At 41.9% G+C, this 20,325-nt stretch overlaps 1 protein-coding gene across 1 annotated transcript in view; it reads right to left on the bottom strand.

Annotated features, from left to right (window-relative positions):
* Positions 1-586: 586 nt before the first annotated feature.
* ZNRF2 (zinc and ring finger 2) overlaps positions 587-20,325 on the bottom strand; it is a gene marked incomplete at both ends in the record, with an annotated part of 57,675 nt that continues 37,936 nt past the window's right edge. Inside the window, 2 exon segments of the mRNA XM_084280003.1 lie at positions 587-644; positions 1,361-1,466. Coding sequence (XP_084136129.1) covers positions 587-644; positions 1,361-1,466 — 164 coding nt within the window.

Below are 20,325 nucleotides of genomic sequence, written 5' to 3'. Positions count from 1 at the left end.
ACCCGTCCTTTAAACCTTTGCCACCGACTGCTGATCCGCAATCACCACCACAAAACATAAGATGGGAAGATGTGAACCTCTATGAGGTGGCACGAAGAGAAGCACGTTAATGGGTTTTATTTGTTTCTATATTTTAAGCACTCTGGAACGCATTAACATGAAAGTGGTTTTGAAAATACCTGGTTTCAACTTTTTCATATGATTCCAAAAGCTTTCCATCAGAAATTAACGCCAGTACTCAGGGAACAATCCCAAATTACACCACTGTGTTGGGTTTTTTTGTTTCATTTCCATGGGAAAAAATTAAAAAGTTAACACTAAAGCTTTACTGGCCCTGGCTCGCCACGTTCCAGTACTGAAACTGGAACACATCAGTTCAGAGCATGCCATATTTGGATGCAGAAGCCTTTTACATATTGCAATACATGTCAGTGCTCGCTGATTAATACTGCAGGTCTGAGACACAGTAGCAAATTCAGAAATTAAAAAAAATAACATAAAAGAGTTATTTCAGATAATCAAGATATTTATTGTTGAAATGTAAGGCATCTAAAAATCAACATTACCTAGAAACATGAATCTTGTCTTAATCTGATGGATGCTCAGGGCAAGATCTATTTACTTCGAACCATTCATCTATGCAGCTGTTGGAAGCAAGACAGAAATGAAAACAATTGACATGAATATCTCAGTAGCATTTAGCAGGAAGATATGAATATAAATTGGTTTTGTAATAATTTCAACAACTGGTAGGATTTTATATTATACAAAGTATATTGTCCACATCACTGGAAAATTTAATAGCCCCAAACAGCAGTAATATTTGGGTATTAAACACTGCTGAAAACCTAAATTTACGGTTAAAATTTTCTAAGGAAGCATTTGACAAGTTACCATCCAGCTTCTATTACACCGGTTACTTCACTACTACCGCTATCATCTTGCTTGTATCATTCATTGACCTTTTACTTCCTGTAGTTGCAGCTACTTGTGAAAACAAATAGGAAACAGGTTTAAAAAGTGTTTTCCCCCCTCTCCCACTCATGTCTATTGGCCTTTGACAAAACCTACATACACACAACCTAAGCTCCCTACCCACAGTGAGTACTCCTTCCCCATACAGGTCACTTTGCCTTATTTTTCCCCGTGGGCTTTCCACACAAGGGAAAACTGACTTCAAATGCGTTGGTGGAGAGGTAGAACAGCATCAGCCTTAGGGCTGCTGCTGTTTGTCCTTGTTGTTTGTTTGTTAAATGTAAAAACCAACTAAATATTATTGCTCCTTTAAGCACAGCTCAGAGGAGTTACCCAGCAAATGGAACCTTCTGGAATTTTGCTATGCATCCCGAGGAATACTTGCCCTTTATGATATATGCAGAGGCAAGGCAGCCGTGCTATAGTATCTCCTTGCTGCAGCTCTTCCAGGCATATTGCACACTCCCCAGCATCTTTACTCAGCACATCCTCTGAAGAAAGAGCACAAAGGCAAATGGTTAAAAAGCTTGACTACTACAGGCAGAACGTTCTTTACTCAGAACATCAAGGACAGCCTCAGAAGATGCTTCTCATCCTGCAGAAAGCCCTGGCAAGGTGAGGATCAGTCACGCACCAGCTGACTGAAGATTCCTGATGGGAGACCTCTCAGCAGCTGGAAATTAAAATGTGGTTATGATTCAGTTTCTTGCCTGCACAACACAGGCATAGCTCAAAATGAAGTCCTGTGGGAAGACACCCCTATGGAGAAGAGGGGCAGTCATAATCACCAGCCAGTATCCCTCTGGATTTTACACTCTCCCAGCATATCCACACCCCACCAAACAGGCTGCTCTGATCCGACCTCAGAAGCCTGCACTCTGAACCATGTAGCCACACCAGACACACACTGTGCTGCTGACCCCAAAAGCCAAGTGTTGGAGAAATTGAGTTCTTCATACAGATGGCACATAATGCCTCCAGGGCTTTGAGGATTCATCATGGGAGGGCTTTTCCTAGCCCTACCTTCTTCCCCATGCTCCGTTGTCACTATGGAGGTTAAGTTCAAGCCCAAACATAGCATTTCTCCAGACAGGACACTGCAGGTAATTAACTAGGTAAAGCTCTTCTTAACTGCTAAACACTTAGCCTGTCATTTGCTTTTTCTATTCTCCTACTCATCTCTCTTCTATACATCTGGCTTTCTTTTACCAGCCTTGCCAAGTTCAACCTCCTCTTCTTGCTGCGTCAGCATGTTCTACCACATCTCATCCAACTTTTTGTCCACGTAAAGTATGTGACTGTTAGCAACAGGAGTGGGAGTTTTCCATCACAGAAAGATCAGATCTGTACAGCTACAATGACCATAAGTTCTCAAAGATACTTAATTTTTAGCAGCGTTACCAAGCCCTATAACAAAGGAGAAGAAAGTAATTTAATAGGAATGCACAAGAGCTGGCTTTCATACCAGAGTTTCTGGGGAAAATATATTATGTTTAATAAAAACCTTCTCTCTTGGACACGCCTCTCTGCCAGAACATGGGATGCTGAACTCAGTCTTAGCAGAAAACCAGGAGATCACGTAAGGTCCCCTTTGCCGGAAGGAGGTTAAAGGCTCCAGTTAGATGCAACCTCACACTGTGCACAAAACATTCACAAGGGACCATGTGGTAACCAGTAGGCAATCTCCAGCAGATCAGAAAGGAGCACACTTGGCAAGGTAAGCCCGTGTGTTCAAATCTCCATGGTTTTCATGGGAAAAGCTTCCCCTTCATAACCAAAAGGAGCCTGAAGGGACTGTATATGGATACGGTCCCCAGGTATGGCAAATCACTGGCTTTACAGTATTCCCACCAGTGGTTCAAATACCCATCACAATGGCATTCCAAACATAGAAAATGACAAGCAGACAACTGAAAAGCAACCAGTAGCAAAAAGCGAGGTGAAATTAGGTCTACCTTGTTTCTCTCAGAATGACAGCAAGCAGGTGCTCGGGCTGGTAAAACAGCACTTACTCAGGTCTCTGCTACAGTCATTAGTTATGCCAAAAATACTGCGTAACACTGTGTGTGTGGCATCTTCACAAGGATATGTGAAGAAAATCTAACATGAGGTGAACTGTCACAAAAATATTCAAAATAATAAATGTGTATCCACTGCAATGAAGGAAATAAATGTATTTTACAGATCGTGATAATATTGGTAGGCTCTGCATTAAGACATTGCTTCTGTTGTTCTATCTAAGCTTCCAAAAAACATTAGAGTTACCTAAAACACAAAGCAATTTAAAACAATCCAAAAGATCTCAAGACTACTTATCTGCTGTTACAAAATCCTGACACTAAGAAATTTCCCAGAAGAGTGTGCTAAGGATTATTACTTCCTTGAGGTTGTTAGTTTTTATATTAAAATTACACAACAAAAAAGAGACTTTAATATCTGACGCCAGCAGGCAAAGACTCTCCAAACAGTGCTGTCCTGCAGCAGAGATTAATCTTTGCCTGAAGCTCTCAGACATCACTCTCTTAGAACGCCTCTTTGTACTTTGCCAAACCTCCTATGAGGACATCTACTCTCTTTCCACATTTCAGTTGCAGGAGGAAGCGCCATTCAAGCATGTACCCCACACACAGAACATACCTAACAAATACAAGTAGTGTGTTTTTCCATGGACTCACTTTATCAGATCGGCAGCTGGTACCCAAAACACAGTGCCACTAAGATACCTCCAGTGGCTTAAACCTCAGCCTCTCTCAGCACTCTCAAGAGGGGAGCATTTAGTCAAGCTTTGATGAGAAAAAATTAAAAAGCTGTCCAATAAAAACACGGTTTATAAAAGAAAACACTCACTGTCAACTGCTTTCCCATCGTTCTGGCTGGTCGTGCGCTCCCCAGACGGAGCAACGCTTGGGTCTGAACTCCTGCTGAGCAGTTTAACAAGGTTCTGTACCTTTTGGCTAACGTTAGGGCAAGATGCCAGTTTAAACATTTGTATCTCCCACCAGCCCTGGCATAAGTGTCTGAGCAGCCTTTTCTTCCCTCCAGCACTCCCGTGCCCTCCCTGTTAGCCTCCCTCTTGCCAATACCGGCCCTACTGCACAATCCCAGGCAAACAGCTTGCCGCCCTCCCTGGCTTCCCCCCAGGCTTCCCCGCTGGGATGAGGTGCCAGGCAGACAGGCAGCCTTGCCTGGTTCATGCCAGAGGGAGCTGGTGTGAAGGCTGTCTATGGTTGGCATGGATGGGGCCGCAGAAGCGCAGCAGAGTTCTGCCACCCCTGTAGAAGAGGTTTTGGTAACAGGTTTCGATGCTCCTCTTCCTCTGAAATACAGAGGAGTCAGCATTCCTACCTTCTTGTGTTAACATAACGAATCCTAACGGGCTGTGGTGCAAGGGAAAAGCACAAATACTGAAGGAATTAGTAAAACCTACCCAAATTGCTACAAATGTGAATCTTGGCACTGCACATGAAGAGACTCCAACCTGTGTAATTATGCTCATAATTGATCACACATCTAGAGTGACGACAACGAACCTAATCCCTTCTTGGACCCACACCACTTTGGGTCTGACTCCCTTTTCAGCATTTTAGGTGATTCAGATTATCGATGTCAAGTAAAGAAAAGAGAGTGAAAAAAACTGTTAGACCTGGATCCAGTCAGAATTTGTTCTGTATTTGTTTCATAGAGCACTCCTGGACCAACACTGGCTTATACCAGATGGAAATCAGTTTAAGGGCCATTTAATACTGACTTTTAAATGTATCTGTTATGGAAAAATGTGTAAATCATTTTTGCACAGAACTACTGCAGTCTGAACAGCTTTTTTGTTTTTGTATTTCCTGCAATGGAGCAATTCTGCAGATACAGATTGTTCTTTTTCTCTTTAAAAAAAGAAGAAAAGGGAAGGGGGAAAAAAAAAGAACAGTTTGAGATTTCATCAATGTTATGATTAAAACATTTGTATGAGTGTGTTACCTAAATGGAAGTGTGAAGAGGAAATAAGCAGAGGCCACATTTTTCCATTTCGCCCACACATTGGTACACACACAAACACTCCCCACACCCCCACATCCATCTGCCCTGCACCTAACAGGAGGTAAACACTCCTCCACCTTCCCAGCTATGTGAACATGTACTCACTCACACCAAAGACCCGTGTCAAAGATGAAATATGGCTAAGAGTGTGTAGCATCTCTCTCCTGTGTCTGCTCAGGTACTTCCTCCTCCTCTATCCCTGGTTAATACTACTACTGTTTTAACTTCTGCTTGTCCCCAAATTTGTCCTCCTCCTGCTTTTATCTTTACCAAAAAATAAATTCTACTCCACTCCTGCACGTACAGTGCAATTGGCAGCACTGAACTCAAACACAATCTTGTACATACTGCAACAACTAAACTAAGAACTTTTTCTAGAACTTCTGAAAAACTTACCCAACAGCTATCAAAGCCACCAACCCAGCCATGGTTAAAATTGTAGGCAATATCTGTGATGAAACAGCCTGTCTTTAAATTGAGGACTGCAAAAGCACATGCAATGCATACCTCACTGATGAAGTCATTACAATCTGAGCTACTGCTTTTTGTACTTCTTTTTTAAAACACAGATTGATACAGCCATAGGCTCAGGAAACCCCAAGCCCCAAATCACAGAGCTGGCAATGGTATTTGGGGAGATGTCACCATATGGCTGTAATGTTTTATTTTCTCTAGGTGTTCACTGGAAACACAACAGCAGTGAGAAAAAACTTTGATCTAATCTAGTATGACAATGCTTCAAAATATCTGTATTTTTTCTGGAAGTTTGAATGTCTGTGGAAGCTGCCACCAGAGCTAGTTTAAAAGTGAAGGACACCATAAAAGTGTACCCTTTCAGAAGTACAACAGATACTTAATCAGAACATACCTTTTTTACACTATCTATCAGCACTAAATTTGGTAAAGGAGTTTAAAAAATAGTGAGGAAACTTCCATTAAATTCTATTACCATGTATCTGTTCCTCATTCATTTTTGTTGCTGATTACTAAAAGCTCTCAGTTACATACTAGAGATTGTTTCTCCTTGGGTTTCAAACAGAGTACATCAAGCTCTAGACATCTGGAAGCCAACATAGTTTTTCACACATACAGCGTGAATTCATCCACGTCGCAGAATTTATCCTGTTTTTTGACTGATACCACCTTCTGGGACAAGCCAGAGTTTTTCTTTACCCTTTTTCAAAAACAAGTAGACAGGAAGGACCTGGTTAACCACCAGCGAGTATGTGTATGTGTGATTAACATACTCTTATTAATAAAAGTCTTTGACCTGATTTAGTAAATCTTCCCAGCTTCTGCCACATCTGTTGCTCTCCCCTCTCCATTCCTTTCCAGCTCTCTGCTCCTTCCAGCTATTTCAGCCTCTTCACACCCATTTTCCCCCAAAATACTGTTCTTTCCAAAACTACTTTTTCTATTGCTCTTCCTAACCCCCCTCCACAATCTCATTTAACTTACTGTTGCAATGCAGGCACTGGAGAAAGGAGGAGGAGATTAACATTATTAGCCACTCTCTGATATTAATAATAAGAATAGCTTTCTTATTTGGGGCTAATATCCCTGAGAGAAGGAACTGGAATGGAAAGAAAAGGGCCCTTATGCAGGGCATGCTTTTCTCATGTCACTCAGCACCTGCCTTTGCAACCTGGTACTGGCTGCAATGAAAAGCTTTCTCTCCTAGTCCTTCATAAGCACCAAGAGATGAAGCGGCTTCTTTGGCATTCTACCCGCTTTTTGGTATGCTGGCTGCCACAAGAGGAACATCCCTCACCGTGTTCCAGCTAGAGATCATCCTTTGATGACCAGGTCAGACCCCTGCAGCTGATCAAAAACTGAGGCAGAAACACACTCTGAAGGAGAAGTGATTTTTTTAATGCTCAGAGCCCTCAATAGCAGGAGAAAGGGTCATTTGGTTGTCACTGCAGAAGTTGCCTATTTTGCCACTTTCCAAGGTTACAGGGTCTGTCAGCAGATTGAGCAAGGCAGAGCTAAAGCCATTAACTTGGCTCACCTATGAGGACTGCACTTTCACAGCCAGAAGCCAAACTTGCACTGCCCTCAACAAGCAACAGACCTGCTGAAGAAACAGCGGGTTCCTGACCAGAAACAGTCTGTACTGCTTTAATACAAGCAACCTATTCTACATCAGATACAAAAGGGAAGATTTTTAATGCCTGGTGTTCTTACTTGAATCATGGCTAAGTGGTTTTCAGGATTCACAACACCAGAAAGTTGACCACATGGAAATTCAGAGCTCAGCTCTCCTGAATCAGAGTTCAGTTCTCCTTCAACCCGAATTCCCTTTTATACTGCTGAAAGAACTAAACCCCATATGCTAATCAAACAAGCACATGTCACAACTTTTTGTGTGCTTCCCACAGGCACAATAACCCCAAACACCATTTTACAATGCGTGGTAATACCTAGAACTCAAGCAATCTAAAAACACCTTCTCCACAATACCCCAAACCATAACCTCTCCAAAGCAAACTAACCAGTCACAACAAAGATGACACTTTCTCAAAACTGACAAAGCATTTGAGGTACTTGGGGAGGGAGGCAGTGTTTGGCATCTCACTCTTTGCCCCTAGCAAAGCAGCAGCCTGTTACAGCTTCCTATTCAAAGTCCAGGCATTATCTTTGATTCTCCTTTCCCTCTCTCCTCCCTCAGTGTCCATCCAAGGCTGAGACACCTGTATTACAGATGCCCATCGTGAAATACTTCCTGGGCAAACACTGCCTGCAGCCTCTGGTGCTCTCTCCTCTTAAAACACAAAGGTTAAAGAGGTCACACAAGAGAGAGATTTGCAGAGTAAGGCCCAAGTTGCAACGACTGTATCACACCACCATGGTGAGCTAGACAGAGGTGGCTGCAGAAGCTTCCCTGCTTCTCAGCTAGCCCAACATCTGGAGAACTGGATTTGGATTTTTTGTGGGTGTCCTGGTTTTCAGCTGGGACAGTTAATTTGCACAAGCAGCTGGGAGAGGACACAGCCAGGACAGCTGACCCAAACTGGCCAAAGGGGTATTCCAGACCATATGATGTCATATTGTCCATATAAGGGGGGAGCTGGCTAGGGAGCAGGGATCACTGCTCAAGAACAGGCTGGGTATCACCCGCCTTGTGTATTCTTTTACTAGTGGTGGTGTTGGTGTTATTTTCCTCTTCCCTTGCTGTCCTAGTAAACTGTCTGTGTCCCAATCCACAAGTTTCACCTTTTTCTTCCAGTTCTCCCCCCCATCCCGCCAGGCTGGGGGTGCAAGGGGAGAAGTGAGTGAGCAGCCACATGATGCTCAGCTGCCAGCTGGATTTAAACCACAATAGTCCTTTTTGGTGCCCAACGTGGGCCACAGAGGGTTGAGATAATGACAGATCTGATCAGAAAGTGTTAAGCCAAAGTTGTTATAAGCAAGCAGTTATTATATTAGTTAAATAGTTGATGGTCACAATGGTGTTTTGCTTGTTCATGTGGCTGTGGCATGTAAATCCTTACTTGCTGAAAGTATTCCCTGTGGCACTGCTGTTTATCATGTTTGGGAAAGGGATCAGGATTCTCATTTTGCTGTACTGTGCAACATCAACATATGATACAGTAACACCACTGGTCATAAGGTTAAGCTGGTCTTTCTGTGTGGTATTGCTGTCATACCCATAACTCGGATGATCTCTCTCAGAATATATTAATAATCACATCTAATCTATGAGGAAGTCAGGAGGATACTACTCCCCCTCCTGCTCTTTCACCTCCTCTTTTTCCTTCAGGCTAGTTACAACAGTTTTTGAAAATTTTTAATATCCTTGGGATGTTCAAGCCAGCATGCTCCAACTGTTCTGTCTTCTGAAAGTGTTTCAAGTCTTATTTAGAGTTATAAAAATTTGTTGCAAGAATAGCACCTAGAGGTGTGCCCCAAGGCTAAATAGCAATGGGTTGCATGGCTTGTGGGAGAATATAGGCATCTAGAGAACTTTTCACCTCAAATGGTTTGGAACTTCACTTCCAGACAACTACAGGACACTGATGAAGTGATAGAATATTTTAAAGGAAAACGCTGCAGCTGCTCCAAGGAGGCACAACTCACCACACCGTGCTGAACCCTGCAAACAGTACTAATAGTAGGCAGCACCCTCAGGAGGGAAGAGAGGGGAAAACAGACTGACAGGCTACCTACCCCAATCCCAGGGATAGATAGCACTGTGGCTGAACTGAAAAAACAACCCATGCTGGGCTTTAGGCACAACTGCTTTGGAGACAGAGGAAACTGAACATTTGTCTACCTCACCCAGTCTCTTGGGACCCTTCTGCTGCAGGGTTGTTTAGGGTCAAAGAACAACAAGTGCCAGTCACTACCACAAAGGCGCATTGGTGGCAGTATCACACTAATCAAAACTCCCTGATTTCCATCCATAAGCTAATTCATCACCTGGAGAGCCCGGGAGTGAGCAGCAGAACCCACTCACCCTTTAACAGTCCCATATGGCCAGTATAAAAGCCTAATGGAGAGTGGAGATTGACAGTAGACTATTGTAGCTTGAATGAAGTCATACCACCCATGAGTGCTGTTGTGCCAGGCATGATAGAACTTAGTATGAACTGGAGTCAAAAGCAGCCAAGCGGCATGCCACAATTGATGTCACAAATGTGTTTTCTCAATCCCTTTGGCAACACAGCACCAGCTACAATTTGCTTTCACTTGGAAGGGTGTCCAGTACATGTGGAATTAATTGCCCCAGGGGTAGAAACACAGCCCCACCATTTGCCATGGACTGATCCAGATTGCACTGGAATAGGGAGAAGCTCCAGAGCACCCACAACACACTGACATCATCCTATGGGGCAACACAGCAGAAGTTTCTGAGAAATGCAGTAACATAAGTCCAAATCCTTCTGAAAACCTTTTTTGCCATAAAACAAAGGTAAAGAGAGATCCAGTTTTGGGGAATAAAATGGCAAGATAGGCATCATCAGAGTCCAATGGATGTGATCAACAGAATAGCAGCTATGTCTTCACCAACTAGCAAAAAGGAAACACAAGCTTTCTTAGGTGCTGTGGATTTCTGCCCAATGCATAATGACCTGAAAGAATAAGTTTCACCTGGGCCCCAGAGCAGCAACAAGCCTTTAACAAAATTAAACAGGAAATGGTCAAACTAATGAAGGATAAACTCTGATGAAACCAAGTGAAATACAACAACAATGGAGCGAGAACTGGCTTCAGCAACTGGTGCCCTGCAGTTTCCTTGAAGTTGACATCTTCAGCCCGCAGACCATGTGCATGGGTCACCCCAGACAGTCCAGCTGTAAGCTCCAGAAGCAGCATGCAACTATCTAACAGCACACACCATCTCTCCTGAAAGACTGTTATAACAAATGGAGGCCAAAGCCATAGATTAAATGAACAACTCAATGGGCGTTTCAGAGGGATGGCTGATAGAACAAAGGAATAATATACGTCAAAGACAGGATAGATGACAGTGATTAATTGGAAAGTGTAGAATCTGGGCATGCCACAGATGGTATAGAATAATGGGTGGATGCTGGCCTGGATTTTGACTGGGATAGAGTTAATTTTCACAAGAAGCTAGGAGGGAGACAACCAGGATAGTTGACCCAAACCAGCCAAAGGGATATTTGATAGCATATGATATCATGCTCAGTATACAAGGATGGGGGGCTGGCTGGGAAGAAGGAATTGCTGCTCAAAAGCATGGTGGGCATCAGGTTCCAGGCAGTGAGCATATTGTGTATTACCTGCTTTGCATAATCTAAATGTTGTTGCTATTTTCTTCTTCCTTTGCTGTCCTAATAAAACGTCCTTATCCCAACCCATGAGTTTTATCATTTTCTTTTATTCTCCTCCCCATCCCACCTGGGAAAGGAGGACTGAGTGGCTCTATGGTGCTTAGCTGCCTGCTGGGCTAAACCACAACAGTGGGACATTCTCAGTTTTCAGAAGCAAATTCTGAGAAGTAGCTGAGAAATGCTTCCTGTTCACACAGATAACGATCGGCTAGAGAAAAAAATGCTCAGTTTTTATTGATAAAGATAAAAACTGAAAATATTAGTGACAGAAATACATTTTGGGGAGCAGATTGAGTATAAAGCCTGTATAGTCCTAGCTACTTTAATACAATTCTAATTAAGTATACTAACTAATATAAAGGTGAAAGGAATTTGTGTACTGTGTAAAGCAGTTCTTCTGTAGAGAGGTTTGCTTTAGTGGCCACAGTGGAAATCTAGCTGCAACTTTAACATACACAATGCCCATACAAGCTACAGTTCTGCAACTAAATTTCAAGTTCCAATAATAAATAATATGGTTTTCATACAGTGTCCAGTTAAGGTATCTCGCTTATAGAGAAAGTCAAGTTTGCATCTCAGGACTCCCACTGAAAAAAGGCCAAGCAGCCTGAGAAACAAAGCTCCTCTCTCCCAAGCAACATCCACATCTGCTCCTATACTATCCTGATCAGCACACCAGCTTTCTCAGTCTGTATTTACACTTCTGGTAGAAAGCATTAGGGTGAAATAGGTACTTATACAAAATAAAATTGGACATGAAATGTCCTGTGCTTCTGTGACTTGAAATTTATTGCCACAGTGACTACATGTTTCTACAGTGTTAAGAGTTGCTCTCAATACAAGAAACAATTATCTGATTGACTTCTGAAACTTCTGCTTAAGCTACAGTCTTTCCAGCTTCTGTTTAATTAGTCTGCCTGCAGTTTGAGATGCCCTTGAATGTCTGATCGTCAAGATAGCTAAACAACTTTCTCCTGTTGCACTAACGTTTAAAGTTCCATTCACCACAATTCTAAGTTCCATGGCCTTAAACTGACAAATTTTAGTCTAGATATGGGCCAAAGAGCTGCACCTGTTCACAAAAAAACCCACTACTAACAGCCTTGTCCTCATGAACACGATGTAAAGAGACTTTGTGCCAGCTTTACCCAACCTGTACCAAGTCCCCATTACAACTGAACAGCTGTGCATTTGCGTTCTGAATGATCCATGGGGTAACTTGTTCTTAAACCATCTTCCCTGGAATGCCAGGTTTGATCCAAGGCTCCTCATCCCCAAAGCACTATTCCTGAGAGATGAAAATACTTCCAAATATTTTCATTTCTTTCAACTGTGTGAAAAAGCCTCAGATGCAGTAGTATACCAAACATGTCCTACCATGCAGCTCCATCACAAACAGCGTACCCCTGCCTGAAACAAACACTGCTCACTGTAGTGCACTGAACAAGGAAGCTGCTGTTAAGCTGTTTTTCTTTCAGTCAATACTACATGACCTCTCGGGTTAACAGGTATTAATCGTGAATGTCAGGAGGTAAAAGTAGCACGTAAAGGGGCAAACCCACAAGAAACAAAACAGCAGCAAAATAAGACTCTGTATGGAACGGTTGAAGAACCATCACCTGGGGAATACCACCTCCTCGGCTTCACTGGGGAAGGATGATTTGCACTTTTGAGTTTGCAGTCAAGGAGGATCTTATATCACAAATATGCTACAAAAGGAGTGAGTAAATGAGGTGAGTAAATGGCTAGGGGGCATGTATCGCTGACAGAAAAGGTCTGCTGCAGTTAAGAGAGGATTGTTTCTCACCGGGAGCTGGAGATAGCTGGGATAAAGGAAACTCACAGAAGCTAGCAAGAAAGAGTATCAGTGTGTGACCCATGCATGCACATCTTTCATTGCTGTTACTCCTTATTCAACAATGCTACTTAACTTTGAGTGGTAAATCAAAGCAAATAAGGGCTAGCTATAGATACCTGCCAATCTATACCAGCACTAACAAACTGCTATGATAGGTATAAACCAAAACAAAGCAAAACCACCCACAACCAACATGGCATAAAACTCCAAGAGAATTTATCTACAGAATCTTCTAGTAGTAAATCATTTGGGAATCTATTTTAATCACTTAATGAAGAAAAGATGCCACTGTGGTTAGGAGAGAAAGAATTCCTTTCACATTGTGCAGAGGCAGTTCTCTTCAAATAGCTTTTTGGTCAGAATTAAGATTTAGTTATCATGCTATAATTGTGTTGAAATAACAGTTTTACCAAATCAAGACTAGATAATACTATTGTCAACAGTGCTCACAAAGACTGGGAAAGTAAAGCAGAGCGTGGATGTGGCAGAGTACGTAGAAGATGGTTGTCTCTGATCAAGCTGAAGGGAGGATCTAAATTTGAAAAGATCTTGCAAATGTAAGATGTTGATGTGACTGTACAAAAGGATCCCCACCAAGGTCAGGAAATCCCTCTTGCTTTGGCAGCTTTTTTAAGTGACAAGGCTTATTTTATCCCCAACACAAAGGGAAATCAAAACGATTGCAGAAGGCTGTTTTTCCGAATGGCAAGGCTTCAACCGTTCAGCATCATGGAAACTACAGCCAGAAGCCAGAGAAACTGCTTTTTAGAGATTTTAATATAAGAAGTGTAATGCTAGTAATGGCCTGCATGAAACAGTGTGATTGGGACCTTGCCCTAGTGAAATCTACAAGACCTGTCATCCAACAACACAGGTGAAACAGGCACATTAGAAACCTTCACGAAAGGAAAGGGTATGGGAATGGTATGGGAATGGTATCCCTGAAGAGGAAAGGCAGAGAAAGAACGAACAGAAGCAGCCTAGATGCAGTCAGCTAGCCTATTACCCTGGGCAATGGGGATTGCTTTAACGGTGACTTGTTTTGAAGCTGGATGTAGGATTTGATTTAGCCTTCTGTTCACTTTGTCCTTTTTCAAATTCCTATTCCAGGCTTCCTACAGGTGCCCTGAGCACAGTGAGTTTCACCAACTCTTTTTTCCAGTCTTTTAACATTGGCCAAATAACTGACTCATTTCTTTGCAGGCTTGCAGAGGAGTTTGGTTTGATCTGATGTAAAATGAATGCATAGGGAGCACTGAGGAAGATGCCACGAAAGATGAAACTATGAGCCTAAAACAGGAGGAGGGGAGAAAAACAGGTGTGTCTGACTAAGATGCTATTCTTAGGGAAGATATGATCCATTACTGAGCAACACACAATGAAAACACTAGTGCCAAAACTCAGTTGTGCATAAAGTCTGGCTTATTAACCCCCGTGCCAGGTGCTAGACCCACAGGGTGCTTTTCCCAGCAGCCTCAAAATCAAGTCTTCTCCAAGTTAAAACTGAATGTCTGGTGTCAACGTGCATACACAGGACTGGGACATAAATCACTGTGTAATTTTTACTTGTCTGTCTTCTCTGTTCACAGCAGACAGACTGCTTTTTACAACCTGTTCCTCTTTTAATTGCAATTATCCTTGTGATACAGATGGAATGCAAAACACGTCTGAATGCGGCAAGTTCTGATAACATCAAATCTTGAGTTGGAGTTTTCAAAGTTATCTCAATTTTTCTGCTCTACACTAACTCATATTCCAACATCATAATTTATTACAGCAAGCATAGAGATTCACTGTTTCTGGTGGTAACAGGTACCTACAGGTTTTAACTATCCCAGGACGACACCAAGCATATGAGTCTTAAATTTCAAAGCAGGAGGGAACAACAACACACCAAAACAACACACCTTCCTTCATATTTTAAAGCAAATAGTATCAATTTCTAAATCTTAGCAATTAAGTCAAATAAGACACCCACATAATTTCAACTGTATTCAGCAATCATGATTATTCACAAACAATAATACAAAAAAACCCCAAATATGGGAGATGTGTTTAAAAAGAACCTCAAAAGTCCCCAAAGACAATTATCCAGCAGTTGCTCAAACTTCTATGCCCATAATCTGGCAATGTATTTCTACAACCACATGAAAGTACTATTTTTCCCCTCATTTTTTTAAATATATAGGCTATCAAAACTACTGGACGCTATTATGGCAACAAGGTGTTTAATAAAGCCAAAGATTGAAAGATTTCCTAGGAACAGGGGAGGAGGAATTAAAAAAAAATACAAGTGTCAATCAAACAACTCTACCCCCATCTCTACCTCAAATAAATAAGGATTAAATATGGGCTAAAAATTACCATAAATGAGCATTATATATGGGCTAAAAATTACCATCAGATACTACATTGTTGCTTAGCTACATGAAGGCTATGAAATACCTAATGTTATACATGAAGACTATCTAATTAAACTTTGCACAAGAAGGAGAGGGTGTGGAACATGGTCAAAATGAATAAAATTTGATATAGCTTTAAATTACAGATAGCTATTAGTACAGGGTTAAAATGGAAGTTATCTGAGATTTATGAGAGGAAATTATAACAGGGTTTCAAAAGTGTTAATAAAGTTCAGGACTAAATCTAGCAGTAGTGAAGCTTTTCATGTTTCAGCTGCGTGTTAGAACTTGGATTATTTCTGCAGCTGAACAAATCCGTAGCTGGGTAAAACAGCTATGCAAACTTTGGGGAACAAGGAGATTCCTCCAGGGAGGACACAATAAACTGGTTTAGTATTATTTAGTACCTGTATAATCAATGTAAGCACTGTCAATACGCAATTTACACCCTGTTCTACAATCACTGGATTTTGTTACAAATACTAGCAACTGGTAATTTTTTTCTCTTGTGCAAACAGTGATGATAATCTCCAATTTAGAAGTGAGAGTACTGTATCACTTTAACAGTGTTTTCACCCAGCTTGTTTCAGAAATTCGGGCTTGTTCTACCACTGAAACCCTCTGCAAGAGCTGCGCTGACATCTTCTGTCATTGAAGGGTTGAGCCTGCAACTCAGAAGCACAAGACTCCTTAATCAAATGGCAGCAGGTTTTAAAGCCAGATTTTAATCTCAAGAAAAAATTAATTACAAATGACATTTCAGGCAATTCTTTGAACTAACCTACCCTCAGGGTAGTTTCCGAGCAAGAGGGAGCCCCTCTTACTCTTTTCTATTTCTCCAGAAAAGAAATCCTGATCTGCAAATAATCTGTTCTAGTTCCTGCAAAACAGGGAGGAATTTAGGGAAGGAAATACCATAGAATTCCTGCACAAATTGCTCGATCTCAGTGGGATGCAGTTTAGCATTTACTTTTAAAAACCTACAGATTTCAAGTAGCTTTATTTCAAAATCCAGCCAATAAAACCTATTCTCTATGATTAGGAAAAGCTGTGTGTTGTTTTTGTTTCCAAAGAACAACCTCAAAGAAGTCAGTTTGCTGCTAACAAATGAGCAAAACCTCAAGGTTTTCGAGGTATCAGCTTTAAAGACTGCAGAATTACCATACAAAACTGGGAAACATTACTTCCCCTGAAGCTCAATTCCCAGCAGTCACAAGACTGCAGCAGTTGCAAACGCGATTTATGACATCCTCCCAATGACCTCTCGAAGCTAAAGACTGATTAAGGGTAAGACATGGAAGGTAGCTCCTGTCCCCCCGCATCATATGATGCGGAGTCACAGCACAGCCAGCGCTGGCTACCGGGCGAACAGAGCCGTCCCCCCGGCTTCCGACTGCAGGCAGCACCGCGCTGCCATTATATAAGGGGAACACCACGACATACAGCACAGTGTAGCCGCTCCTCTTCTGCCCCTGATCTGAATCACTCCTCACGTCACCCGCAGATGTTCTTTGCGGCGCCGGTTCACAGGTGTACCTGTCATTTTCTAGGACGTGGGCTGTCATTTGACTTTAGCAGCACTGTCAGTACCCTGCCAAGACAGCGGCAGGGTCTGAGGTTAGAAGCAGCTTCTAAAAAGACACAACTTGAACTATTCAGCACATGAATGATTTCCTGAGTTCTCTATTTCTTTCAGGAGAAAAAAAAATAATAAAAATAAAACATGATCTATGCCTGTCAAAACCTTTACTGCATTTATCCAGTGCTGCATATAAAATATTCCCATGGTGTATGTATAGCTTTATATAAAGGCAATTCCAATGTGCTGAGGAAAACCAAACAAAAAAATCCAACTCTCAAGAACTGAAGTAAGCATGAGGTGACACCGCAGCTATTTTAGCCGGGACTGATTTGTGATTGCTCCATCACAGGAAGTTCGGTCTACCAGATTTAGGCCTGACTCAAGGGAAAGTGTGCGTAGAATCACCCACCAAATATCCTCTTGTCCAAAGGTTCATTAAAAGAGTTGGTCCCGTTTCACAACAAATCAGAGAAAAGTTTAAGAAATGACTAGATGTGATCTCTGCAGAGTGTCCTCCTCAGCAGGTTCGAAGCACGTTGACTTTATTTCATTACAGAGAGAAAAGTTAACAATCTATTGAGCACCCCCAACCTGCTTCTTCACGAATCTATGCCTGCCTTTTTCTTACATATAGGGTAAAATAGTAAGCAATGTTGATCCCTCAACCACCGTCACTAAACCTCTGAGATGATATTTTACCAAGATAAATGGAGCAGTCTGCAGTTCTGGGAACTGCTGTTCCAGATATTCAAAGCACTTCCCTCTCAGTTACACTATGTTCTCATTTCGGGAGCTTTCTTCACAGGCCCAACCATTAGATACACACAGCTTACTTTTCTGATTCTGTAGCAAAGGGTTGACAGTTTGTGGGTGTGGAGAAAAGATAAGAGACTGCAGCCTCTAAAATTGCTGCAACTCCACACTATCACAGACTGACCCAATTCATCCACTGAGGCTGAAATGGGGTCATGGGAGCAGGTCCTTTAGGAGGCAGGTACACATTGAACTTGGTTTTATTTAGTGACATTTGTCAGCATTACTCTTTAAAACAAAAGACTCACTCACACCACCTCCACCCCACCTAAACCCTTGTTGGACGGAAATGCAGCTTTACTAAACAAATAGGAGGAGGAAGAACTAGAGTTTGCCACTGTTCCTCCCGACAGTCTGGTTTGAATGAGCAGCTATCCATAGCCTACACTGGTGTGCACCAGTTAAAAGTTTCCTCCTTGTTCAAATGTTACTAAGAATTCCCAAAGGGAAGAAGCAGAAACTACAGTTTCCCTCCTTGAAACTGTAACAACGGTTTGCAAGAGCAGTTATGAAAAGTCTGAGTTTATATTATGCCAATTCACAGAGTAACAGCTGTGTCAGAGATTAAAATTTTACTTACTGTAGTAACGTTCTTTTGTCACCATGTTAAGCAAAAATCTCGAAGTTCAACAGATGTTCAACAGTTTTAATTATTTCCAAGAAGTACCGAGTAAAACTGTTCTAAAGCATCAGGGAAACTGAATGATTCTCCTACACACCCTGGAGGATGTTCATGAGTACACAAGATCAAAACAATAGTAAATAAATGTCACTATTTTAACTGCAAGCACAGGAAAAGTGTTTGCATGTCCTGTTAAACTCCCTTATGAAATATGTTCTTCTCCCTCCCAGCACCCCCAGGAGCAGAACACAGAACCATTTAGGGCAGAAGCAGCAGCTAGAAACTTTTAGCCAAGAATCTAGTTAAACTCCAAAAATGGAAAAATTGAGAAATACTATGGAGAAGCTTATACCTTGGATAAAGTGGAATGAAAGAACTGATTTGCCTTAGTATTATTTTGTACTGCTTTGCCGAAAGTCTAGTCCTATTAAAGGATGAGAGGACAAGGAGGAAGGCTTAAGCTTTTCCAGGCAGACTGGCAAGATGCCCTTTTGCAAGGTCTTTTAGGGTATGATCTCAGGAACCCTGGCAGAGAGGTGAGCTTCAGGTTAGTGATTCTTCTCATTCCAGACTGAAGGTTTGAGCGCATCAGTCAAAACAGTTGACAGCACCAGCCCAGCTGAGTGAAGTGCTCTCTCTTTTCTTGTACACAGAAGTGACCAAAGAAATCAAGTCACTGCAGAGGGTGGTACTACCTGAATCATGTATCTTAGTGGTCCACATGATAGGTTAAGTTGCACTTTTTTTCTTCCCTTCTACTAAGCAATATAAACCAGGTAAATTCTGGCACAAGTAGCCTGCCCTAAAGATGTTGAAACAGCCACCGATCAACAAAGTTTGTAACTTGTTTTACAAAAAAATAGGTCAGTCCCATTCACAAAGAACACCTCAAAAATATTTTTATCTAGTCCTTTAGGTGACTCATGCCAACCTTCAAGTGTCTATTTTTACCAAAACACATATGCTATGGCTGTAGTTTAGAAGTTGACAGCTCCTCTAGTAGGACTGTTGCTCGTGCAAGGTTCCAGCTGGGGATCCTGACGCTCACTCCCATGCAGGCCTCAGCATCTGGCACTACCAGCATTTTTCTTTCCTCACAAGACAAAAACTTAATTCAACACCCAGTCACTCTGAATTCAGTTAGACAGCACAGGAATATTTGGCTAGCTGTGCGTGGCACTGGATTCAAACAGCCCAGAAGACAAAGTACACTGCAAGACAGCAGGAGCACATCGAGTGTCATGCGCTTCCTTGCAATTTTCAACATTCTGTCTGGAAGTCTTTCCAAGTACTAATAATCTATCCTTTCAAAACAGAACTGAATAAGCTACAAATACAAATCTGTGATGTTTGATCGTCTGCTCTTTTTTTTGCTGTGATAGGGCTCAGAAATTCACTTACTGTAATGTAAAAAGATAACTGCAAAGTAATTACCTTGAGTAAAGAAAAGTCTCCAGCTGCTCAAGCACTGGATGTCTCAACATTCTCCCTGTCTGAAATGACACTAACAAAAGCTTTTCCCCTTAAAGTGAACCTCAGTAAATACGTTGGCCAATAACCAGACACACTGCTGTATCTGAATTAAATGCAGAGCGAGCTGAGTGAAAGCAGCAGTGATGTCAAAGCAACACCACTCCTGAGCGAGCGGCTCTAAGGAGACCCGCTCAGAAAGTTTCCAGTAGAACAGCGTTCCAACACAAAGTGCTGACTTGATGAAACCCAAAATATTCCACAGGAATGTGCTAATTCAGGCAAAACTTTTGAAAGAGGACAGGCCGGCTCTCCGAGCCAGCCAACCAGTCTAGTGAGCTGACTGGCTCTCCCCAGCTCTCTGGGGTCACTGGCTTCCCCATCTGGCCAGCTGCCAGGCTGCTAGTCCCTGCTCTCAGAGGCACCCTTTAATAATAATAATAATAATAATATTAATAGTAATAATAATAGAGTCTTACAAAGCATTCTGAGAAGTAAACAAAGCAATTGAAAAATGCAAAACAGAATTCCTTCAGAACTAACAGCAAGGTTTCTTTTCAAAGAGGAATTGGTTGGATTTGCTGCAAAGCGTTTAAAATTAGCGCCCTTAAAGACACAATGCTCGCCATAATTGTTATAAAACACATTCTGAGGGAGTGATGGGAAGCATCAAGACTGTAACACCACAAAATTAACACTAATTATATTCAAAACTTAGACTTCACCAGATGGATCTAAACAGCAAGTTGCTCCCAAAGCTCCGTTATACT

Source organism: Gallinula chloropus, assembly GCF_964237585.1.
Source record: "Gallinula chloropus genome assembly, chromosome: 2".
Taxonomy (NCBI): Eukaryota; Metazoa; Chordata; class Aves; order Gruiformes; family Rallidae; genus Gallinula; species Gallinula chloropus.
This window is presented reverse-complemented; position numbering and strand designations above follow the sequence as displayed.